Raw genomic sequence first — 25,448 nt, 5'->3', positions numbered from 1 at the left:
CGAGTTCCTCGTCACACTGCGCGCCCGCAGCTCAGAGCCTCTGCCGCCCGCTCCCTCCATTCTCTTCCAGCGCCTTGGACATCTGCTGCCCGGGCCTGTTCCTGCCTTCTCTTCGGTTCCATCCCAGTTGCCACCCCTCCCTCCGAGCCCCGGTCTTTCATGTGCAATTCTGATTGCGGGTATTTTTGCCAACTCATCTGCCAAGTCCTGTGAGGCCAGCTCACTCTCTGATTCTTCCAAGTCTCTGCTCAGTGCGGTGCTGAATTCACTCCCCGGTAGACAGTAAATGACAGACAAGAAAGTATAAGGGTCCACCCCCACCCCCCAAATGACCATATTAAGGAAAGTGAGCTGCCTGGAGCTGCAGGTTTGCAGCCCCTGCGACGCAGGAAGTAAGACCCTGGAGTCGGGGTGCGTAGGGGGCATTCGTTGGGAAGACGGCACGTTTCTGTGTCTCCCCCCGCCCAGAGGCAGGAGGTGCAGCTGGAATGCGGAAGCTTCCGGGAGCCCGACCGCCATGGTCTGCGTCCTGGGCCCCAGCCCGTCACCCTGCTTCTTGGGTGCGCATCACACCACCTCCCTCAGCCGCCTGTCACTTCTCAGTTCTCAATGTCTTGTCCCCAGGTCGAGAATACCCAAGAATTTTTAAGTCCCGGGAAAGAGAAGCTGGCGGGTCAGTGTGGCTCAGGGACCCACTCGGTTCTGTTGGCCAAGGGCTGGGCACTTTTCCGCCAGCTGGGGGTGGCTGGCAGGACAGGTGCCCCAGAAGCCTGTGGGAATGCGCAGCCTCCCTGAGAGGAGGGCGGTGCCGCCTGTCTGGCGCGCAGGCCAGGGCGGGAGTTGGGGTCTGTATACTCTAGAAAATGTTGCCTGACTCTGGGGAAAATAATCCGAAGTTAAATCTGGCCGTATAACTGCAGGGCCAGCCGGCGCCTGTTAACGTGGAAACTGCCTCCGGTGATAACTCACGGCCTCTGGTCCCATTACTGTGTGTCAGCGCCCGCTGCCCGGTACGTCCCTCTCGGCTGCATCTCTGCACTGGTTCCGAAAGCCACCGCTCGGCCCAGACGGAGTCCTGGTTCCCAACAGCGGAACCCGTCGTCTAGAACAGACCTAAAAGCAGAAACCTGTCGGTTGTAATCGTCCAACACCCATGGCGAGTGTTTCGGATGTACAAATACAGGCGGTTAATGTGATTAAACGTGCCCTGGTTTTAGTTCCCTCTCACCCCACCGGGTTTCCCATCATGAACTGACTTCGTTGGAAACCACTGCCGGGGCGGGTAAATGTTTTGAGCGTTGAGGACTTGCCTTAAGTGTTTTCTGTGCTTTGTTCACCTTCATAATGATCTTACGAGGTGGGTGCTGTTACTGTCTGCAGTTTACAGGCGAGGAGATGGAGATCAGAGGGGCGAGAATGGAAGCCATGCAGCACTGGGTGCAGGGTCAAACCCGGGTGGCGTGGCCTCTGAGCGCATAACCCCGGGCCGCACAGCTCCACCGCCCGGGGTCCGCGACGGCTCCCGGCGAGGAGGCTGGTGCGCCCGGGGCAGGCAGGCCGCGGAGAAGCAGGCCTCCTGTGAGCAACCTGGTTGTTGAGATGAGTGACGGATCCCAAGTGCTTCATTGAATTTTCTTTTGGTGAAAGGCATCAATTACTGGTCTGTTTTCCGGGCAACCGCCTTAAAAACAGTCAAATAAATCTGCTTGTATTTTAACCGTCTAGTTTTGCGTAATAGAACATGTGATTCGAAGAAAATTGACTAAGGACGTATGTCAGCAACATTGATTTGAGCACAAAAGAGCACTTCAATAGCTGGAACTGACACCTTTCAATTCTATCGTATCAATTCCATTACATCGATAATAGAAGTGATACAGCCCAGAGTTTTGAACTAGGAGTCCTTTTGCGTTTCCCAATCAGACAAGGAAACATTTCTTTTTAAATCCAACTGAATGTCTTCATTTACAGCACAGAGGCTGGGCAAGGTGGACCTCTTCCCCCTCTCCTCCCCTTCCCACAGTCGCCGTGAGTCACTCCTCCCAGGGTGTAGTGACATTTGCTTAACAACATCAAGCCCCAGACAGCCGGGATGACTAGGCCGAGAGCACCTTCTCTCTGACTTTGTTTCTCACTTCCGTGGGCTTCCTCTGCTAGTGGGCAAAAATCCAACGTGATTAAATCTAAGGTGTGATGTGGCATCACTTTAAAAGATTTAAATTCGAATAACGCCTCCCAACCTGACTTCTGGCCTGAGAAGCCCATTACACAATCCTTGCTTCCCCGGCCGTCAGCATCGCCCCCAGAGCGGCACGTTCATTACCCTCCGTTGACGTCATTTTCACTCAAAGGCCACAGTTTACCTTCGGATTTGCTGCCGCTGATGCACATCCTACGGGTTTGGACAGATATGTAATGACATGTACCCGCCACTGTGGTGTCATGCAGAGTATTTTCACTGCCCAGAAAATCCTCTGTGCTCTGCCTGTTCATTCCTCCGCCCCCTTACCCCCTGGCAACCACTGATCTTTTTACTGTCTCCATGGTTTTGCCTTTTCCAGAATGTCAGATAGTTAGAATCATACAGTATGAAGCCGCGTAAAGAGTCTTTATTTTAAGTATGGAAAGCCTTACGTAATGAATCTGAGATGACCAAGCTGGGTCCCCCGAGCGTCGCTGGTGCTGCTGTTAGCTCGTCTCACTCCCTGTGATGGCGTCGACGCCGCGGTGCCGTCCCGCCCAGATCCGCACTATTAACTCCCAATTAGCATCTGTCCCCGTTCTACCGCTTTCCGTTTTTCCTGAAGTGCTTCTTCAATTAGCCAGTCTACCCAGTTCCTGCTCCAGAGCGAGCTGTGGAAGCCAGGAATCGTGTCTAGGCTGCTAATTAGTTTGCTCCTCGAGGCAGGTGCATTCGGTTCCCCAAACCACATGACTTCATGTTCGATTAGTGTGACTGATCTGTGTGATTCGATTCAGAGTTGAACGGTTACACTTTGGAGAATTAAAATTGGGGTCTTCAAGGTAACCTAGATAAAAATTACTTCACGGAGTTGGGGGGGAAAAGATGACCCAGAACATGTTAGGACGTCTTCATGACGGGAGAAAATTAAACGTTGGGAGAACCTCCAAAGGCGATGAACTCACCAGCCATGGTGAGCTCAGTGCATCGAGTTCTTTCTGTACGTTGGGCTCTTACTGTGCCGTCTGGGCTAATGGGCCCTTGTCTACATCTCACGCCCGTCCAGCGGCTGCAGCTCTCCCGCCCCTCCTTCAGGCCTCTGCTTCTCAGGGCTTGGGTGGCGTAAGCCAGCTCTCCACCCCTGCCAGGCTGAAGGCGGCTTTCGCAAGCCTCCATGCCAGCAAAGCCGAGTCTGTGAGGGCCTGGGGACCATACAGTCCCTTCCCAATTCGGAATTTGGAAGCTGACAGATGGCTTGCTGACTCCACAGGGAAGTCCTGTCTGTCCCGAGCCTGCGTCTCCCGCAGGCGTCCTCCTAGCCTCTCTGGGAGGGCCCCCGCCCAGCCCCGCCTCTGGGCACAGACAGGGTGACCTTGCCTCTTACTCTGGGCTCTGCCCAACGACCTCCTAAGACGGATTCCCCAGAAATGCTGGTCTGTGCTCCGGCTCTTTCTGCCATCTGGGACTGTGGGAGAGGAGCTGGGACATCCCTCTTAGTCGCCATGATCATGCTCCCGCTTTAACGGTAGGGCTTGCTGTGTGCCCGGTGCTGAGCTGTGCCTGCATTATGTCACTTGCTGTCGCACGAGTGAGGGACTGTTGTTACGCCCCTTGTAAGGATGAGGGAGCTGGGACTCAGAGAGGTTGAGTAACTTGCCCAAGATCACACAACAAGCACGTGATAGAGTTAGGATCGAACTCGTGATTCCAGAGCGGAACTTGTACCCACTATAAGTTTATGATTCTAGTTATATATAAACTCCCAGCTCATCAGACTCGGTCGATGTCATAACCTCGTTCTTACATCGAAGAGCTTGTCAGGATTCCCGCTAAGCGGAGGGTGCTGAGGCTGACCTTTTGTAGCGCACTGCACCCAATTCTCTCAAAATCCCACTCCTGGGGGTGAGCGCCCTCGGAAGAGCCGGCGGACGGTGCTCCCCCGGTGCTCTCTCCCTGGTTACGACGCCGTTCTGACCGCCTCTTGCCCACGCGCTGCCAGCCTCCTGGGCAGCCGGGCTGGCGTGGGCAGGCCCATGTGTTTAGGAGATGGTGGTTCCCTTGTCTGTGTGGGCCGGGCGCCCGCTCCTCAGCCTCCTGGGGGGTCCGCTGTGAGCCTGGGAACAGGCGCGCGGTGAGCAGGGACGGAGCCCGGAGAGGAGGGGTGGCCGCCGCGTCTGCCCAGGCGCGGGGCTGAGCTGCTCTAAGTGCCTGCGCAGGTCTTCCGACGACTGCGTGGAACCCAAGCAGGAGACGGCCCCAGAGAGCAGGGTCCCTCCGAGAGACGGAACCCCAGAATTGAGGGGGCACACGTCTGGCAGCGAGTCGGCGCCCAGCCCTGCACCCGGCCTTGCCCACGTGCCGCACCCTCGTGTGGTGGGCGTGGGAGAGGAGAGGGGACCCCGAGGGCCCGTGGTGGACGCACCTGGCTGGAGCTTGCTCCTCGCTCTCCCGTGCTGACCTCAGCTCATGGCCGCTCACTGGCCCTCTTCCCCCAAGCTAGTGTTGGGGGCCCTGCTGCCCCCACATGTCTGCCTGTCTCCCTCAGATGCACCATCGGAGTTGCGGCTGGGGTCCTTTGCCAGGCCCTGCGCTGGCCGAGTTCGCAGCCCTGCGGGGCAGCCGACTTGCCGTCGCCTCTGCTCCTTTCCGGACCCTGACGTCGGCGACGGGTGGAGAGCAGCTGCCACTGTGGCGCCGCAGGTTCAAACCGTGCAGGTGCTTCACGCGGACGGCGTCCCGGGGAAGGCTTGCTTTTCTCCTCAAAAAACGGTGTCCTTATAGAAAATAGGAACTTTTGTAATGTTTCCTGTAGCTCTGGTTGCCTCCACTTCTGGAAAGCTGAGAGTGCGCGCGCACACACGGAGCGACAAAGGCGCTGCATCCTAGGGAAGGTGGCCAGGGAGGCCCTGCAAGGGCGCGAGGGAGAGCTGCGGAGCGTATCCGGGGAGAGCCCTGCAGGCGGGAGAGCGGAGCGTGTGGGGGGGTTGGGGCCAGCAGAGTGGAAGCCGAGAACAAGTGGGGGGGCTGCCAGAGAGCAGGCTGGAGGTCCTGGCGGCTCAGGCCAGGAACGAGGCTGGATATGGCATGATTCGAATGTAGAGCTGACAAGCTTGCTGGTGTAAGAACTGAGGAGGCTGAACTGGGTTTGGACTTTGGGCAGTTGTCCGTTGACTCTGGGGGAGTGGGCGGCGGGGCTTTGGTCCCACCCGTCTCTGCCGTATCGGGTTAGCGAGCCAGTGGACACGCAGTTCCCTCAGGGCGAATCTCCGTAGCCATGAGAACTGGAGGCCGGTGCTGGTGAGCAAGGATCACGAGCGGCCCCCTCGGCTGTCCCCTGAGGGATGTAGCTGGTGACAGCCACTGTGGTGGGCAGAATGCCCCCCGTGTGTGCCAAGTCCTAACGGCAGGCGCGACCTGACTTGGACACGGGGTCTTAGCAGGTGTGAGCAAGATAAGACGAAGACGTATGACATTAGGGTGGGCCCCAGTCCAGCAGCTGTGCTTTGCAAGGGGAGGCCGCTTGGACACAGACGCAGAGGCACCGGGAAGAGCCCCGCGTGAAGACAGAGGCAGGGACAGAGGGATGTATCTGCAGGCAAGGAGCACCCAGGTTGCTGCGGCCACCGGAGCGGAGAGAGGCGCGGGGCAGACTCCCGCCGGGCCTTAGACACCACCCTGCCCCCACCCGGCGTCCGCCTCCAGAACCGAGAGAACAGACTCCTGTCGCCTCAGGCCACGCGGTTCCGGCTCCTTGTGACAGCAGCCGGGGGACACCAGTACAGCCACTCACGCTCCCAGCTCGGTGCACACCTCGCCCACCAGCCCCTCAGCACCCCGAAAGCTAAGCGTTGCGGGTGTCCCTGGTTCACAGATGAGGTCACAAGGCTCAGCAAAGCTAACTGACCAGCACGTGGAAGAACTTGGACATGTCCCAGGCCTTAGTCTGGAGTCCGTGCCTGACCGCCACTGTCCTGGTGAGGTCAGGAGCTGAGATTCGGGGCACACTTCGCCACCGGTGCCCCTGTGGCCACTCCCGCTCCTCAGCGCGGACTCCCAGACGGCAGGCCTGGGCTCCCTTCCCCCACCTCTCCTGCCGCCCTTCACGGCTCTCCCAGAGGATGCGTGGGCAGCAGGTGTGGCTTGGAATTTGATAAGAATGTCACTTCCACACATCCTTTCCATCTGGTGGGAGTCCTCACCCGAGAGAGGAACAGCCCACCCCTCGTGTTGCTCTTGACTGAAGCGGGAGCTCCTGAAACCGCGCAAGACAATGACTAGAAGACGGTCGTCACTTAAAGGGCACTTAGAGCATGGTCATCGGCGTTGCCAGCCCTATGGCTGTTTCTCTGCCATTCTCTGCACACTGATGCTTCAGGGCCCAGCAGGAGGAAGGAAGATCTTCTCCAGCCACTTACTCCCTGGAACCAGGGCCGGGTGTGCCCTGTGGGTGGCACCCGCCAGAGCCTCGCTCAGTGCCACAGGCGCCTGGTGTGCTGGTGGTTGTATAAGGAATGGAGGAGGCCGTGACCGTTCGTCTGTGGCCGTGAATTAGTCCACAGGATCCCGACCTCAGCAGGCGGCTGGGGAGGCAAAGGGCCAGGACCTGGAGCTGACTCTGAAACACCCCAAATCTGAAGCACCCCAAATCTGAAGCACCCCAGCAATAACTTGAAGAGGCGGCCTCACACACTTGGTACTTTGGCCTCAAGAATCGATGGGTTGTGGCTAAGAGCATGGACTTCAGAGACAGGTGACACAGGAAGTGCCACTTCCCAGTGGAGTGACCTTGACAAGTCTCCTGACTGCTCATCTGTAGAGGAGGGGCAGGAGTGGAACCCGCCCCACGTTCCTGTGGGCACTAAAGGAGATGGTGCACAGTGTGAGGAGACGCGGGTGTGGCGATCCTCACCAGCCCCTGCGCGTCCCCTCCCACGGGCCCCGGCATTGCCTTGGCTGTCCCTGGCACAGACGTGGGCCATTTCCTCTGCGCAGCACCTGTTCCTCGCTCAGTCTCCCCACTGCTGGCAGCGCCACTCCTCCTGCCGGGTCTCTCGGGTTCTGCTGGAGACGGTGGTTTGCTGGATCTCAGAAAGCTGGGGGTTGGGATCAGGAATTGGGGTTCTGGAGCTTGAGTGCTCACTCCCTACAGCGTGTGAAGGCCGAGGATCGTGGGTCCAGGTGGCTGAATCTAGGGAACCGGTTCCCTCCCCTGTGGCTGGACTGTGCCTCTCCTGTCTCTGCTCTGCTGGTCCTGGGTCTCCACGTAACCGTCCCATCCCCAGAGCACCCATCGAGTCAGGCTAAGCCCTCCACTTAAACGCTCACAGGGCACCGCACACTGCTTTTTCAGGGTCTAACGACAATTGAAGTAGCCGTCATTTGGGCTGCAGTGTGAGCTTCATGAGGACAGGAATCTTGTCATCCTGCATCCCCTGTGCCCTGCAGTGCTGGGCACACCCTAGACACTGATGAATGTTGACTCAGTGAATGGGTGAATTGCCAGCCTGCCAGGTCCTGGCGAGACCAGGAGAGTGACACATTTGGAAGGCAGAGCGCATTCCATCTCTGGTGCCTCACCCAGAGGCAGAAGCTATTGAAGCTTTTCAAAAATACTGACTGAAAAAAGTGCGCAAAACCAAACCCAAGAATTAAACCAAGGTGACAGGGGCCACCCTGACGACACTGGGTGGCATTAGTGCATCTATGAACTTAGATTCTACTGCTACATTAACAAATCCCCCCAAAGCTCCAAGGTTTAAACCAGTAGCAATCATCTCTCATCTCTCATGGTCTCTGTGGGTCAGGAAATTGGGGTGCTCACTGTAGATTGTGGCGTGGGGTCCCTCCTGCAGTGGCTGGAGCTGGGACAGCTGGGACTGGAGCACCTGGGGCCATCTGGGCCCCGAGCTCTTCACGCAGTCTCCGGGCCTCTCCGCGTGGACCCATTCTGTGGCCTCACTAGCACGGTGGCCTCAGGGCTCCAAAGGCAGGTGTCCCAAGAGAAACGGACAGAAGCTATTGCCTTGGAAGTCACGCAGGGCCACCCACACTGTGCCCCTTTCACTGAGGCCATCCAAAGCCTGCCCAGGCTCAAGGGAAGAGGCCACAGACTCCGCCTGCTGACTGAGGAGCGTCAGCTCTTATGGGCATTTTATGAAACCACCCGGAATGCCACTTCCTTTACGACTGGGGATGCGCTCAGAAAGCTCTCCAGAAAGGGCAGAGAGATTCCTATTGAAAAGGAAAGCTTTCTCTGTCTCACTTATTTCACTTAGCACAACACCTTCTAGGCCCATCCATGTTGCCACAAATGGCAAAATTCTATTCTTTTTATTGCTGAGTAATATTCCAGTTGGGGGGGGGGGCAGCTTCTTTGAAAACACTGAAGAGGAATGAGAGGTACAGACTTCCAGTTATAAAATAAATAATCACTGGCATGTAAGGTACAGCGTAGGGAATATAATCGGTAATATCCTAAGAACTTTGTATGCTCACCAGTGGGCACTGGACTTGTCGGTACCACACTGGAAGGTATGTAAATGTTGGATCACTGGGTTATACACCTGAAACTAAAATAATACCGTGTGTCAGCTGTACTTTTTAACAAAAAAAGAAAAAAAAGATTAGAATGCTAAGAAGCAAAGGAAAATTCTCTTCTGACTGCAGGAATGACTGCTGAGAAATTGTTAGGAAACTCAAGGCAGGATAGTTTCACTTACGGACGCCTCCCAGCCACCCCCTGAAATGGGCCAGCTTCGGTAGTACCTCAGAGTTCCCCACAACAGCACATTTACTGACTAGATTCGGGGGGGGGGGGGTGATGGTTAAAATGCAGACTCCCGGCCCCCAGCCAGAGCCCTTCTGGACGCGAGGGGGAGCTGGGACTCTCTGTGGCCAACAAGGGCCGCAGGCACCTGACACAGGCCGAGGCGCTGACCTTTCAGAAGAGTGGAACTTGCCTCGGTTCAAGTCACCTGACCATGTTTGGCTTCCTGAAATTTTAATTTTCATTAAGATTTTGAGCTACGCAAGGAATAATTTTGTCTTATAGGATCTCTAAGAAACATAAATGCACTCAAACGGTTTTAATTTAAATAAGAACAATAATTTTATTGGAGGGGTATGGTTTCCAATGGGAAACAGCCAAGCCCCGGGAGAGACTGGAGCCAGGAGCTGGAAGGCAGGTCTCTGCTCGCCCCCGACCTTCCTTCCCCCTCAGTTTCATTCTTTGCCTGCGCGCGGTGGGAACGAGCCGCCCTCGGCAGCTCTGTGCGTGCTCTTCGGGGCCCCAGACTGAGGGCTTGGAGCCCCCTAACTGCCAACTCCTACGGAGAGAACCTGACTGGCCCAGCTTAGGCCACTCACCTACCGATCAGCTGCGGCAAGTGGGTCCACTGCCCAATCAGAAGGTCCCTCCTGCGAGGCTCGCGGGGATCAGCACCCTCCGGCCACTGCTCCCTCTGCGTGGTCGCGACCAGCCAGAACGATGGGGTGCCGTGAGCCACACCGATTGACGTGCCCTGCTGGTGACCACAGCTGCATGGGGGAGGCCCCAGGACAGCGGAGGGGATGTTGAAACATTACATTAATCACCCCTGTAATTGTCTGAAGCCTCTCTTCCTCTCAGGAGTGCGAAGCCAGAATGTTCCTGCTTGCTTATTGTGGTATCCCCAGTGCTTACCAGGCTCGTGATGAATATTAAATAGTTGAATGAATAAGGGGACGAGAGCCCCGTATTCAGTTTTATCAGGAATCCCCTCCTCCAGCAAAGGTTTATTGAACACCTACTATGTGCCAAGTTGCACCAGGGAATGAAACAGGCAGACACTTGCCCTCATGTGGTTTATCTTCCAGCCGTGTTGCTGGGCACTGACCCATGTCCCAGAGGGACCAGTACTTGGTCAGTGCTCCTTGAACCGTCTCTGTTGGGTGGGTTCAGCCCTGGCAGGTGTGACATCTGCGGAAAGCGTCCTCTGTTGGTTTAGTGTCGGTGGAGGGCCTGTGGACAAGGCCCCGAGAGGACTGAGTGGCATCAGCTCCCCCGGCTTCCCCCGGGGCCCTCTCAGCACCCTGACCTGCTGCTCTCTCTCCCAGGTCATGCTCTCGGAGCGAAAAGGCACGGATGAGCTCTACGCCGTGAAGATCCTGAAGAAGGATGTTGTGATCCAGGACGATGACGTTGAGTGCACCATGGTGGAGAAGCGGGTGCTGGCCCTGCCCGGGAAGCCGCCCTTCCTGACCCAGCTGCACTCCTGCTTCCAGACCATGGTAAGGGGTCTGGGGCCTGGGGCCTGGGCACTTCACCCCAGGGTTTCTGCGGGTTTTTGCCGAAGCTATCCCAGCGAGACAGGAAAATGTGGGGCCCAGAGAAGGCTGCTGGGAACCTCTGAGCTGGCCGCCGAGAAGCACTCTCCCCCAGGCAGATGCTGTTTCAACAAAGATAAAGGAAGGCAGACAATTGCTTTTATAGCTGACAGAGCAGGGCCTTTCACTGACAGCAAGAGGTGACATGGGGACAGAAACACAGGACTTTTGGCCTGACAATATGGGATGTAACAGCAGGTGGGACTGAGGGCAGAGGTCCCCACGCTGTGCCTTTAGGTGGTAGACAGCCCTCCAGACCCTTAGCCTAGATGCTCCAGTACCTTCCTCAGTTGCATGGACCTCCTGGGAGGAGGGGTTTCCTGAGAACACGGCCCTCCAAGGACTCCCAGGGTGGGGCGCAGTGTCCTGGGCAGGGGCTCGTGAGCTCAGAGCTGTGGCTCCCAAGAGGGGACGTTGGTGCACTGTCTGCTCTTGACTGTGACTCCAGCTCTGTGAGAGCAAGAGACGCCCTTAAAGAACCCTGAGCCATGTCCCCTTTTACATACCGAAGGAGGGGAGGCCAGAGCCCCTACTGCAAAGAGGGACAGAGTTAATTCCTGCCTTTGGGGCTCCTGAGAGCCGGTGGCCCTGTGACCTAAAGATGCTTTCAGGGAGTTTTCACGATGACCTTGACTCCATCCAGCTCTTAGCCCATGTGCTAATTTTAGAGCCCAACCCTATGTGAGATGTGACATCTAATTTAAAGATGGGGACTTGCTCTCTTCTCCAACATCACCTACTCCTGTGCTGTGCTAACGGAGGTTGAACACATCCAGTCTCGAAGCCCCAGAACGGGGTCTAGGGAGGATTTCTCAGTGCAGACCACACACCAGGCACAGAACTGCCCTGGTGAGAGGCACAGAGCTGGACCTCAGCTCCTGTTCGATTCTAAATGCTCTTCTCCGAGACCTGGGCTCAAATCTGCCTCTGTCACTTACTGGCTAAGTGACCTTGGGCAAATTGCACACCTCTTGGGGCTGTACTTGTCTTTTACCTGTAAAATGACTGTGACGATAGCAGCCCTACCTGAGGTGGTTGTGAGGAAGATGTGAGATTACACATGAGCAGCGCATAATGCAGCACTTGGTCTGCAGGAGCGCCCTCCACTCCCCGCCGCCAGGACTCAGAGCTGGAATCGTGTTTGCCAGCCATGGGGCGGGCACTGCTGTGCAGGGTGGTCCTGGGCAGTGCAAAGGTGAATCAGGTGGATTTTCAGTCACGCGCCCCTTTTGAGTTCCCTGGAAGCTTTTCTGAGAACCTCAAGGAGAAAGTTCCTATTTTGTGCTCCCCTGTTCGCCGCACCTCCTGACCCTCGGCTTTTTGACAGGGTCCCCGGCTGTAGGCCCTGGGCTGTGGCAAACAGCGGTTCCTACGTCACTGTTTTGCTTTTACATTTTTCCCCTCAGATTTCTTCCATTTACAACAGCATTTTAAGTCTTTTAATTTTGAAATATTATAAATCAAATACAGAAAACTACACAGAATAGAAGGTTAAGTTCCTTATGTTGCTACCCAGGTCGAGAAGGTTCTCCGCTCGCATCGCAGTCCTCCCCCAGGGGTAGCTGGCTTCCCTTCGTGTCTTTGCCGTGTTATCATGTATAGAACCATGTATCATGGTATTAAACCATGGTTTAATCTGTCCTACTTGTAGAAATTTGATGTGTTTTGTAAGTCTTTCAACATAGTGATCTCTCTCCATCCCTTCCGTCTTGTCTATGATTTGCTGTTCTATCGGCTGACGATCTGGGGTGTGGACCCCGAGTCTTTTCAGCCTGGTTACCCATAGCGCAGGAGTGGGCTCCCCCACGCGCAGGAGTGGGCTCCCCCACGCGCAGACGGAGGGCGTCCTCTCCTCTGAAGGCAGATGCTGCCTGGCTTCCCCTCTTTGTGATGTTGGCAACTGCTGCTGCTCGGGGCCTAGGTCCATTCATTCATTAAGGGTTTGAGAAGTTGATACCCTAATGCTAACACTCCCTTGTCATTTATTAGTTCGAGTCCTTTAATAAAAAAGCACGAGGTTCGTCACCTAGTGCCTGGTGCCCGGGGGTACGGCTCATATAGGAAGGGCAGGGTAAATGCTGGATTCGTTCCTGTTTGTTAACAGTTTCCATGAATCGGTTCAGTATTATGCTCCAAAGGTGGCGAAAGTTCGCTTTTAAAGTAAAATTTTTGAGTAAGAGTCAATGCAAAGAAAAGCATAAGAGGGCAGTACTTCAGGATGCCTGGGACCTGGCAGAGATGGGGAGGGCGTCCTCTGTCTTCCAGGCCTGAGGAAGCAAGGCCTGGAGGAGTCCAGTGGGGCTGCGGCAGGACTAGACTGGACTCAGGGCTCTAGACCCCCCTTCCCCAGTCTTCCCTTTCTCACCGGTGGCCCCCACGCTGCCTCCAGCATCCGCAGACGAAGACGGCCTCAGTCTGGCACGTAGACTAGAGGGAGGTCTCGTTCCCGTGGCGAGGCTGGGCATGTGGAGCGGTTTGCAGTTTCAGCTGCATGTGTTGAGACTCGGAGAAATTAGTCATCTGTGATGAATATTTGTTGACATTCAATATCGTCGTTTGTAATTTACTGTTTTAAAAATGATAGATTAAATTTGAAATTACCCCTGACTGTCACACTGCCTCACTCACTCGTGTCAGCTCGCCTCCTGGAGGGAGAGAGCAGGGCCCAGGCTCGTGGGGAAGGTGTGTGGTGCCGGGTCCCCCCAGGGCAGAGCTCAGGGGCCCAGACAGCCCAGAACACCTGAGTGTAGCGGATGCTGGTCTTGCCCGGACAGAGCCCACCTGGGGCCGACGCAGGGTCTCCGGGTCTAGCCGCAGCAGGAGGGGACAGATGGCTTTCTCTGGAGGGTGGGATCAAGTAGCCACCCTGTCTCCAGGGGCCGTGCTGTGGGGAAAGATGTGACTTTATGTTAGAATTGCGCGGCCTCGGGAGGCGCTCCTCCTACGAGGGCGAGGCTGCGAGGGAAGAGCCCACGCCCTCCCGTGTCACCCACACTCAGTGGCAGATGCTCATTGAGTGAAAGGCACCAATTAAAACTTTTCATTTAGTTGGGTTTTATTTTGGCTAAGCACATCTATTTTCATTCTATGTGAGTTAAACTGATTTTGGAGACCTCATACTGGCTGCTACTTGTGAGGCAGGGGGCTACGGGTCATAAGCCACATAGCAGCCCCTGCATGGGTCCTGTCACATTCTAATTTCACAGATGAGGACACTGGGGCCAGAGGCCGCACAGCTAGTACTTCAGGGCCAGCATTTGAACTCAGGCAGCCAGGCTCCAAGGGGCTTTACATTGACCTCTATTTCTGAGTGCTTTGAGTGTGAATCATGCAATTTCCACTCCCCTGACCCCCTAGGGCGGGATCCCCAGCCCCCCCCCCCCCGTCCAGGCTCAGCAGGGGCCTGAGCCCTAAGGAGCCTTGCCATCTCCCACCTGCCCAGCAAACGCACCTGGTGCTCCATCCCTCAGCTTCCCAGCCCCTGACTAGAACTGACTTCACATCTGAGTGTCCTCCATCCTGTGCCTCAGAAACTCGGCTTCTTTCTAGGCTCCCCAAAAATATTGCGACAGAGGGGACTATTCGTCGTCCGCTTTGCAGGAAGAAGGGTTGAAGATCTAGGATGTCGGGTAGTTTTCCCTAAACAGCCCAGGGCCGCAGGCCCACTGAACACTGAGCCCAAGCTTTTCCAGTGCTGTGCCCTGAGCTGCCACCAAATGGCCTCCACGGTGACGGTGAGAACCCCGCCAGCGGCAGCCGTCAGCACTGCTCCGCTCTCCACAGGGCCCCTCCCGCGTCACCCTCCCGGCGCCTCCGCTGGGCGGGCACTGTGTCTCTCCCGCCGCCTCTGGTGTTCAGAGAAGGTCGGACCTCCTGCCCCGTCACACGGTAGTGGTGGCCCTGGGTTGGTTCTGCAAGACTCTAGGACACCTGCCACTCTGCCCCCGCCGTAACTCCGATTCCTTTCTAGTTTAGGCATTTTCACTCCCACGATCACATCTAATTGTTACAAGAAGACTGTGAGCAACTGCTGCTCACATTTCCGCATGAAGGAAGCGGACCCTCAGAGACGAACTGGCTCAGGTCACACGAGCACTGAGCAGGTGTCCTAACGGTCAGGCGTCCTAACGGCCCTCAGGGTTCCTTCCACTGTGAAGGAGACACCTGCTTACCCACGAGGACGCGGCAGTGTGGGAAGATCTAGGATTTTACAACGTAGGGAGCCCTGCATGTATGTGAGAAAACCATCGTTGGCGCAGCTCAGGTGAGCAGGAAGGCGACACTCGTTTTGGGGGAAGGTCCCCCAAGGGGGTCACCTGGCTCATGCTCACCGCCTCGGATTGCATATCCCCTGCACCCCCAATTGGTGCTCAGGAGGAGGCAGCCTGGGCTCAAACAGGCAGCGCCTCTAAAGCCAGTGTCCCTGAAAGTCCGGATATCGAGGGCGCTGACGCTGATTGACTCCGTCGACAGTGTTTATTTGTTGACATAAATGTGTCAGGACACAGCTGCATCACTGTGAGGGTAGAGCAGTGAACCAGAGGGACGTCCCTGTTCTAACGGGGGACTTAATAGACAGCAATGGCAACGAAAGATAAACCAGGTAGAGATGGCTGGATGGGACAGAGATGCTATTTGATAGGATGACCAGGGATGGTCTCTCTGGTAAGGATGACGTTTGAGCAGAGACCAGAGCAAGTGAGGGGCGGGCCTGTGAGTGTCTGGGGGCAAAGTGCTCCCTGCGGCAGGAAGCCGGAGGGTAGGTGCCCAGCGGGACACGCCAGGCGGGTGAGGGGCGGCGAGGAGGCCACTGCAGCCCGAGGGGGTTGTCAGTTTGTATTTTGTGACCCAGAATTTCTTTATGAATCAGCTACCTTTAAAAAATGACAAATCTGGTACAATGTTGCAAATTTGATGTGTTTGTCTTGCCGGAGATTTAGAATTTGAAGATAAAAGATCCTTAATAGGATAAAAAAATGCTTAAGGTGGTCAAAATAGATAGAAGGGAGAAAAGAACCTGCCGATATACGAAACACCTTTTGTCATTCTTCAAATCATGCAAATCTAATTCCTAGAACCTTGCGTAGGAAAGTTGTTACATCAGATATGTTCTTAGACAATTTTAACAGAAAATGTAGGAGATAAATTCTATTTAAGAGATCATTCTAAATGTGTTAAAACTGAGTGTGCACATGAGAAAGAACCAGGAGACAGGCCAATCAGAATGTCGACTTGACTGAGGGAGGCCGTGGGGGACCATCTCGTTTTCAGAAGCGTCTCTAACGAATCCGTTTACAAAGTGTTGAATGGGCCACAGATGGCAAACGTTAATCCCCAGATAGATGCAAAAGCCATCATGGGGCTTGAATTTTCTGAGACTTGCTCTAGGTGGACTGGTCTTGGGTGATGGGGTTTAGCGGATTGTTCTAGAAGCACAAAGAGATAAGCGTGAGCATCTCAGTTACCTAAACCTGGGTCTGTGATCACCTACTGGCTCTGAGTAAACCTGGGTCTGTGATCACCTAGTAGCTCCTAGTAAACCTGGGTCTGTGGTCACCTAGTAACTCTGAGTAAACCTGGGTCTGTGATCACCTAGTAGCTCCTAGTAAACCTGGGTGTGTGATCACCTAGTAACTCTGAGTAAACCTGGGTCTGTGATCACCTAGTAACTCTGAGTAAACCTGGGTCTGTGATCACCTAGTAGCTCCTAGTAAACCTGGGTCTGTCGTCACCTAGTAACTCTGAGTAAACCTGGGTCTGTGATCACCTAGTAACTCTGAGTAAACCTGGGTCTGTGATCACCTAGTAGCTCTGAGTAAACCTGAGTCTGTGGTCACCTAGTAGCTCCTAGTAAACCTGGGTCCGTGGTCACCTAGTAGCTCCTAGTAAACCTGGGTCCATGATCACCTAGTAGCTCCTAGTAAACCTGGGTCTGTGATCACCTAGTAGCTCTGAGTAAACCTGGGTCCGTGGTCACCTAGTAGCTCCTAGTAAACCTGGGTCCGTGATCACCTAGTGATCACCTAGTAGCTCCGAGTAAACCTGGGTCCGTGATCACCTAGTAGCTCCGAGTAAACCTGGGTCCGTGATCACCTAGTAGCTCCGAGTAAACCTGGGTCCGTGATCACCTAGTAGCTCCGAGTAAACCTGGGTCCGTGATCACCTAGTAGCTCCGAGTAAACCTGGGTCCGTGATCACCTAGTAGCTCCGAGTAAACCTGGGTCCGTGATCACCTAGTAGCTCCGAGTAAACCTGGGTCTGTGGTCACCTAGTAGCTCTGAGTAAACCTGGGTCCGTGATCACCTAGTAGCTCCGAGTAAACCTGGGTCTGTGGTCACCTAGTAGCTCCGAGTAAACCTGGGTCCGTGATCACCTAGTAGCTCTGAGTAAACCTGGGTCCGTGATCACCAAGAGCTCTGAGTATAGGTCTCACCATCTTTAAAGTGGGCACAGTAAGCGGGACTGAAAAAGACGGTGTGCAGAGTGCGGGAGAAGCAGGAGGCGCTGCTTTCGGCTGCCCGGCTGCCCGGCTGCCCGGCTGCCCGGCTGGGCGGAGGGCTCCGTGCATGCGGGGATTGTGTTTGCCCAGGGCCGTTGTCAGCCAGCACATTCATGCAGCTTCCCAACTGCCAGTGGGCACAGGCGGTTAAGTCTCCTTAGCAAACGTCTATTTTAAATGTTTTCTTTTCCATTGAACATATGCACTTCTTTTTTAAAAAAAATAGAATTAGATTTTATGAGTCATTGAAGGACAGAAGTTTCTTCTCAGCTTTGCTGTGGTGGCCCAGCAAGAACCCCGTTGCAAGGCATCCTGGGAGGGACATCAGCCGAGAATGCAGCAGGGGACAGGGAGGGGGTGAGAGGGCTGAGCGCGGAGAGTGGGCCCCTGATGCCAGGACTGCTGAGCACCAAGGGTGTCCCGGGAGTCCTGGTGTCTCAGGGCCGGCTCTGGGTCGGCAGCAGCCCCCAGGGATGGGTCTGACATAAGGGCAGTAGTCTCAGCCAGTGATGGTTGGTTGCAAGAAACAGAACACCCCTTCCTCCAAACTTTCTTATGTCAAAAAAGGATTTTGTTGGAAGGAACCCACCCAAAGGCAGGGATGTACCGGAGCCTCGAGAGGAACTAGAATCTGCCACTTCAGAGCTTCGGGAACAGATCCCTGTTTCTTCCTACTTGTCTGTGTTTCTCCCTGGTCGGGGCAACTCGGCTTTCCCAGTCCATGCAGTTTGCCGATCCACCAGCCCCCCGGGTTCCAGTCCATACCCACAGGACAGAGAACCTGCTGGGTGTGTGCAGGTCGGATGTTTTATTCCTGCATGGTCAGCTGGCAGTTGGCTACTACTGACTTGGTAGGAACCTTTCAGAAGGGCTTGTATCTACAGGGGAAGAATAACTGGTCCTCATATCGGGGGGGGGGGGCGGGGCGGGGGGGAGACGTCATCCTGAGTCCAAGGAAACTCAGTTGGAGCGGGACACGGCCAGCTCTAGCGGTGCCAGCACGGTTCTCAGTGCGGAGTGGAAGGGAGGGCAGCTGGCGAGAGCTTCGCCCTGTCAGGGCTGTAGGCAGCTACAGCCATTCGGGGATCTCGGGTGGGGATCTCGGGTGCAAGAAAGGCCCAAGAATGCAGCCGAGGCATATAAATCTGGGTGGGTCAGAATGGACACAGCCTGGCTCTCTGCCTGCTTGTTGGTGGCCTTTGCATTTTTGTTCAGTGATCGAAAGGAGAGAGATGGTTGCAGCCCATGAGAACTTTGCTCTCTGTGTGGGAGGGCAAGGCTCTGAAAGCTGGGAGAAGTCAGAGGAGCCTCATTACTGGATCTGAGAGTGATAGCAAGGCTGTGGAATACAGAGGAGAGAAGAGTTGTGTGACCGCGTCCTGCAAGGCTCTGAGTCTGCGCGGGTTTGACGGCTTCATCCGGGAGAAGCTGCCATTGCCCGCTTCGGGCAGGCAGGGGAGTTAAGCATGTGAGGAAGTTCTCAGGGTGGGTAAGCATGTACCTGGGACTTGAACCCAGGACTAGCTCACATTAGCCACAGCGCTGCACAGCTTTTCAAGAGAAGCAGCTGGATCTGAGCGATAAGAGGAACAGCTCACATGCAGAATTAATTCACTAACCCACAGGGAAGATCATTAAAGATCATTAATTAAATAGGCAAACACTTTCTGCCACCCACCTTAGCGCATGGCGCGAGCTCTTCCAGTGGCCCACGGTGTTGATTTTCTCTGTCCATGGCTGTTGTCCCCCCGACAGTTCCATGAGTGTGATGTGACGTCCCTCTGTCAGCTGTCTTGGGGGGAAATGCTTAGCTGTCTGAACTCTCTGCCCCGTCCTGGGCCACCCAGGTGAATTCTGCACATGCCACCCAGTCAGTGTTTTAAATCAAGTCATCCTCATACTCATGCTCCAAATCTGTGAAATTCTACCCAGCCCTTCGCATGATGCAGTGACAGACGCGTGTCTAATTTTATTTACTTACTGATTGAATGTGAGAGAGAACGGAGAAAGGAGATTGGACATGAGCCAAAGTGGCTTCATGCTTAGGAGACGAGGGCTGTGTGTAATGAGTAACAATGACAACCGGGGAGAGACCCTCTGGGAGCCAGCGGACCGGCTAGTCTGAAGAGGAAGCTGGGAGCCTGCCTTCGAGCGCTGACCCGCGCCTGGCAGTGGACACCCACGTAGGAACGTCCTGGAGCCAGCTGGAGCCCCCGGGGCTCGGCAGAAAGAGCGGAAAGGCACGAGTCAAGGTGCGTCAGCCCGGAGAGAGGAGGGCTGAAGTCCTGAATTGTGACAAGTCCTCTTTGGGAAACTGAGAGGCGGGAGAGCGCCAAGCTGGGCCTTGCGCATCTGCTCTGGAAATACCTTTTGGCTCTCGTGTGGTACAGCAGATAGGCCCCGTGGCAAACCCGCTGCACGTGACTACACGGAAGATCTGTGGCGACCTGGAGATGGCTTCAGAGCAGGCGTGGGAGCTGCCGCGTGTTGGGGCCGTGGAGGGACGGCCGGCAAGGCTCGGAGGCGGGGCCGCTCGTTGGCAGAGCCCCCGAGCTCCCTCTCTGAGCCTCTCATGGAATGTCTTTGGTCACATTTTATTTTAGATGACGGCTTGAGTTTGTCGTCTTTTTGTTTTAACTGAATCTGAAGGCAGAGCCTGTATTGTACTTACCACTTTTCCCCTTTGACACCTAATGCACGACTTGCACAAACAAAGGCTCAGTGAATTTCTAAGATTCGCTCCTCTCCGCGGCCGGGCGGCCGGTTGGCTGGAGCGGCCCGAGCACTGGGGCCGCGGGCTGATTCCCGCTCCGGGCTCACGCCGAGGCCCCAGGTTGATCCCTGGTTGGGGCGAGTGCGGGAGGCAGCCAGTCGATGCTTCTCTCTCATCAACGTCTCTCTCCCTTCCCCTCCCTAAAACCAGTAGAAACAGATCCCCGTGTGAGGGTAGAGCACTCACTTCCCCATATGGGCTCAGGGTGGCCGAGGCAGTGTTTGCAGACTTTGGCGCTCCTTACTCTTGAGTGGGTGATGCACTTGGTGGGTCGCGGGCGAATGGCATTTGTGGTAAAAATAAGTCGTCTCGGGGGCCCATGTACCAAGGCCAGGTCTTAGCATAGAGTTGGGAGGCTCCAGACATGTGTTTGCTTTTTACAGAAACAACGAATTTCCATTTGTGACTTTGATATGAAGTTTTAAAACTTTTAAATAATTGCGTTTTAGTTTCTTCTTAAAAAGCAAGTTAATAAAAATATTTTAAAATGAGTAGATTTTTGTCGAAGACCTTGAAGCAAGTGTGGGAGACAAGTGGTGCGGAGGGGGCCCCGCCAGCCTGCCCCGTCCTCTGCCCCCGGCCCGCCTTCCTCCTGCCTCCCCTGTCCCTCCACGCCTCCTACCCTCCCTCCCCACAGTAATGACCATAGAGCCAGGGGACTCGGGGGCTCGTTCTGTTTTTAACAGTGCACATTAAAATAAACACAAAACTACAAAGGCGGCGACATGCACATCCGTAGCCCGACCAAGATGATTTCCCGGCCGTTTGGGGAGAGGTTGCTGCTGGGAACTGTGTCTGGCCTCCCGGCTCGTCTGGGGAATCCCTCGCTCCGGACGCCCGATTACTCACAGGAGCGTGCCTGGCAGTGGATGGCGCCTGGCACAGAGTGGGCACCATTAAGCATTTGTTCAGAAAATGAAAGGACAGCAAGGTGCCAGCCGTAATGTTTAATAGCTGGAGCCCTGGTGGGCCAAAGCCAGACGCAGTGAAGTCCCGAGAGGGTGGGTCTCCGGGCTTCCGGCCTCCGCTTAGTGGGAGAAAGGACCACAGAGCGTGGGAGCCCCGTGTGGAGCCCCCTGCCCCCCGAGGCTGGGTTCTGACTAAGGAGTTTCGGGGCAAGATGAATTCTTCCAGCAGAAAGCAAGCAGTGAAGCCTCTCCCTCACTTCTTTCTCCGTGGCCGATGCCATCTGCTAGTTTTAAAAATAATTTTTAAAAGCAAGTGTTTTGGTTCTTCCAACATGCAGCAAAGACAGATGCTATTTTAAGGCTTATTTTCTGTCAACCCTCTCCCCCCCACACACCCAAAAACCAGATCTGGGCATCAGCAGTTCTGGCTGACGGTGTCCACTCCACCACTGGCGTGTATGGGACCTTTCAGCAAGTCTCACGTGCCGTGGACGCTGGGAGCAGGAGCGGTAAGTCTGCCTCTCATTGGAGATGCTGAGAGGGCCAGGAGCGTTGTCTGAGAAGGTCCTTCGACGTTTCGGAAATGATTGATTACTCTGGGCCCCCCCCCGCGACCTGCCAGCTCCCCTGCGCCTTCTCTCCCCCGGGCCTGGGTGCCCTCCGGGCGAGGACATGCCACGTGTGTGCAGGTCTAGCTCAGAACCTCGCGCAGGAGGCACCTGCTGAGGCTGCAAGTACAGACTCTGGCACCCTTCTCCCTGGGTTCAGATCCTGAAGCTGCAACTTAACGGCTGAGTGGCCACTGGCAGGTTATATACTTTTTCTGAGCTTCTACATTCGTCTCTTTGAAAAGGGGAGAATGGGCCCTGGCTGGGGGGCTCCGTTGGTTGGAGCATTGTCCATACACTGAAAGGCTGCAGGTTCGACTCCCGGGCAGGGCGCAGACCTAGGTTGTGGGTTCAGTCCCCAGTCGGGGCTCGTACAGGAGGCAGCCAACCCATGTTTCTCTCTCACATCAATGTTTCTCCCTCTCTCTCCCTCCCTCTCTCTCTAAAATAAAAAACCAAACATATCCCTGGGTGAGATTTAAAAGTAAGGGGGTGGGGGATGGGAGAGGGGAATACTGGTCATGTTCAGTTCAGAAACATAAGCAAGACCAAATACATAAAGCACTTAGCTCGGTCACATAGCAAGTGCTCCCACGGCGGTAGCTTTAGTTCCTGATTGCCGGCGCTGATTATTAGACACTCAGTACACACTTAACAGATGCTCGTGACTGTCGTATATAAGATGGAGTTCCGTGCACTGTCAGGAGGCTTTTTAAATGGTGGGATAAACATTTCTTACGTGGCCAACATCATCTTAGATACTTGCCGAGGGTCAGCTTCGTCCTCTGGGCGCAGGTGGACGTGAGTCCCCTTACAGGCGCAGAGACAGCTGGAGATTCCAGAGGTTACGTGACTGCTCAGTGTCACAGCTGGCGAGGGCGGGAAGACGCTTCCAATCCCATATTGATCTCCGAGCTGGAAGCTGCCCCGCCCCACGCTTCTCCACCCCCCTGCCGCCCGGCACAAGAACTTTGCAACTCTGACAGCAAACCCTCTACACTGCGACCCAGCCGTTCTGACACATAGGTATAAACTAAGCGTACATTTCACAGAGTATCACCAGTACTCGGTAGAGCACTCTGATCGTTTCCACTCCTTCCCTTCACTTTGTATTAAGTTGATCATGTAACGTACAGGAGCGACGTGACCCAAGTGGAAGTCGTGTGGGGCCATTCCTCGCTCAGCAGACACCCTTAGGTGGAAGGTGAGACGGCAGATCTCGCGCAGGTGCTGCCCAAGCAGGGAACACTCACCTCTCTTTGGCTCCAGCAACAGTAGTTGCTCCGTTATCTCCGTTTCCCAGATAAGGAGACCCAGGTGTTTGATGACTTACACCCAGGGGCAGAGCTGGGTTCCAGATAGTCTCTTTGGCACCACCCCCTGGGCACCTACTATGTGCTGGCCGTGCACAGGAATGGGGCTTACGCAGCTGAGCTGGGCGCAGTGACTTGAAGGAGTTTGCACCTCCCTTGAAAAATAATTTCCCGGCATGGGGGATAGATTTCTTCTTCTGGCCCAAATTCTTTTCCTTCTGGATATGCCCTTCTAGGCCACTATTTTTCAAACTTTAATCATCATTTTCCCCCGTAGTCACTGTTATTTATTACCAAGTACCTGAAAATTCAGTGCCTTAAAACAACAGCAAGCATTTATTATCTCACAGTTTCCTTGGCTGGAGCTCGGGTGGCTTCCCTGCGTGGTCCTGGCTTTGGCGTCTCGAACGAAAGCTGTGTGTCTTCTTGGGGAAAGTGTCTGTTTAGGGCCTCTGCACATTTTTAAATTGGATTGCTTGTTTTTTTGTTATTGTTGAGTCGTATGGGTTCTTCATACATTTTGGATATTAGCTCCTTATTGGAGGTATTGCTTGCAGGTATCTTCTCCCATCTGGTTGGCTGCCTTTTTGTTTGTTTCTTTTGTGAAGAAGATTTCTAGTGTAATGTAGCCCCATTCATTTACCTTTGCTTTTACTTTCCTTGCCTTTGAGGTTCAATTCATAAAGTTCTCTGTGAGACCAAGGTCCATAAGTTTAGTACCTGTGTTTTCTTCCATGTATTTTATTGTTTCAGGTCCTATCTTTAGGTGTTTATCACGCTCAGTGAAACACGTCAGGCAGGAAAGGGCAAGAACCCTATGGTTTCACTCGTGGAGCGTAACAAAGGAAGCAGCAAATGAAGGAAAAGACAGAGGCAGAGACACAGACGACAGTACAGTCGCTGCCCGCGGGGGAGGGAGGCGGGGGAGGGATGGGAGGGTAAAGGGGTGAAATGTGTGATGATGGAAGGAAACTACACCGAGCAGCCACAGATGCTGTGGAATTGCTCACCGCCACTTACATGATGTTACTAACCAGTGCCACCGCGATACATTTAATTTTAAAAAACTAGTCTCCAGCTGGGGTTGCGATCATCTGAAGGTCTGACCGGGGCTGGAGGGTCTGTTTCTAAGGCGGCTCACGCGCGGGGCCGGGAGGTGGTGCCGGCTGTCGGCAGGAGGCCTCGGTTCTCCGCCAAATGTCCCTTTTCGTAGTGCTGCTCCAGTGACCCACGGCGTGGCCGCCGGCTTCCCCCGGAGCAAGTGATTTAAGGGAGAGCAGAGTGGAAACTCGGGTCTTTTATGACCCAGTCGTGGAGGCCAGGCACTGTCAGTTTCACTCTCTCCCAGTGGTTACCAAGTCAGGCCTGCTCCTTGAGGGAAGGGACTGCACAGGATGTGAAAATCATGGGGGGCGTCAGTAGGCCACCTACTAACTGTAATAAGATTTACTTAATATTTTCCACTTTTTACTAAAATTAGCTTCATCCTAAGTAATAATATCCATTAAGTCCCAAGACTTGTGCTCATTGTATGTTTTAGTAGAAATGAATATAAACTTAAAGGTTTTTTCAGATTTGCCTTCATTGCTGAAAGTATTACGGATGTCCCCTTTTTCGCCCCAGTGACCCCTCACCCTGCCCCCGGCCCACCGCACGATGAACTGAGAGTTATTCATTAAAAAGAAGGTTCACGCACCACCTGTACTCACTGGCACGCTTCCAGGGGCACAGGCCCTGCCCGCGGGGACACAGTGGGCCCGGCAGCTAGAGGCGGCCCCAGAGCCTCGGCGGTGCGGCCACAAGGCCCAGCTGTTCCCTGCTGTCCCCTGGAGCCCGGGCGACGGTGCTGACGCTGCGTTTGCTTCCTCCAGGACCGCCTGTACTTCGTGATGGAGTACGTGAACGGCGGGGACCTCATGTACCACATCCAGCAGGTCGGCCGCTTTAAGGAGCCTCACGCCGTGTAAGTGCGAACTTCGCTGCGCGTTTCCCTTGGGACACGGGGTGGGTTGTCTTTCCTTCGGATGTGCAGCTGGAGAGGGATTTGGACCACTTTGGCGTCCCCTTCGTGAGAAGGTAAGGGCACTTGCCGAAGCGGGTGCTGCTCTCTCGGGACACCGTTGGGAGCTTGACGGTGGCAGCCACCGCTGTTTCTGCACCTCGCTCCTGACTCCTGCGGAAAGCCCGTCGCTTCCTTGGGGAATTTTCTTGTGAATTTTGTTCATTTGTCAATATTTATTGAGAGCTCACTATGCACTCGGCCCAAACAGTTTTTTGAAACTTGCTCAAGGTCACAGAGGTCGTGTGAGGGAGAGCCAGAATTCTGACCCAAACCTTCGCTCCTGTTCTGTCCTACACCACTGTCCCGTCCCCTGCACGCCCCCAGTCCCGGGGATGAAGGACCGGGGTTCAGCGAGGCTGTGCCTGTGGCTCCTGGGTGGGGAGACCAAGTCCCGGTGTTTGGAAATGTGTTTCCCTGCTGAGTTCTGTCCCCTCAGTCTACGAGGCAGCTGTCTCTCCTTTAGGGACACAGTGTCATCGGGTCCCTCCCTGCTGCTGGTGAGCAGGACCCCGAAAGGCCGAGGATGATGGGTGATAAGCTTGCCTGGGGTGTTTGCTCAGATCTTATTGCCCTTCAGGAAGCCCCCTGGGCTCACCTGTGGCCCCGGCTTGTCCTTCCAGAGGCTTCCCTTCAGCTCAGCCCTGCCCCGCCCTCCCACCCGCCAGGGTTGTGAGCACTATATCCTCGTAGGGTTGCCTTCCCCTGCTTCCAAATCCTGTCATTCATATATCTTGGCACA

The 25,448-nt window shown here is 54.9% G+C and overlaps 1 protein-coding gene across 2 annotated transcripts in view; it reads left to right on the top strand.

The window, feature by feature from the left end:
• Window positions 1–25,448, top strand: part of PRKCB (protein kinase C beta) — a 274,237-nt gene that overhangs the window by 210,303 nt on the left and 38,486 nt on the right. For both annotated transcript variants that reach the window (XM_081132525.1, XM_081132524.1), the window contains exons 10-11: window positions 10,277–10,450; window positions 24,519–24,610. In XM_081132525.1, coding sequence (XP_080988651.1) covers window positions 10,277–10,450; window positions 24,519–24,610 — 266 coding nt within the window. The remainder of the gene's footprint in view (window positions 1–10,276; window positions 10,451–24,518; window positions 24,611–25,448) is intronic.

The sequence above is a fragment of the Miniopterus schreibersii genome (genome assembly GCF_964146895.1).
Source record: "Miniopterus schreibersii genome assembly, chromosome: 3".
NCBI lineage: Eukaryota > Metazoa > Chordata > Mammalia > Chiroptera > Miniopteridae > Miniopterus > Miniopterus schreibersii.
The sequence above is the reverse complement of the archived record's forward strand: the minus strand, read 5'-3'. Positions and strand labels throughout refer to the sequence as shown.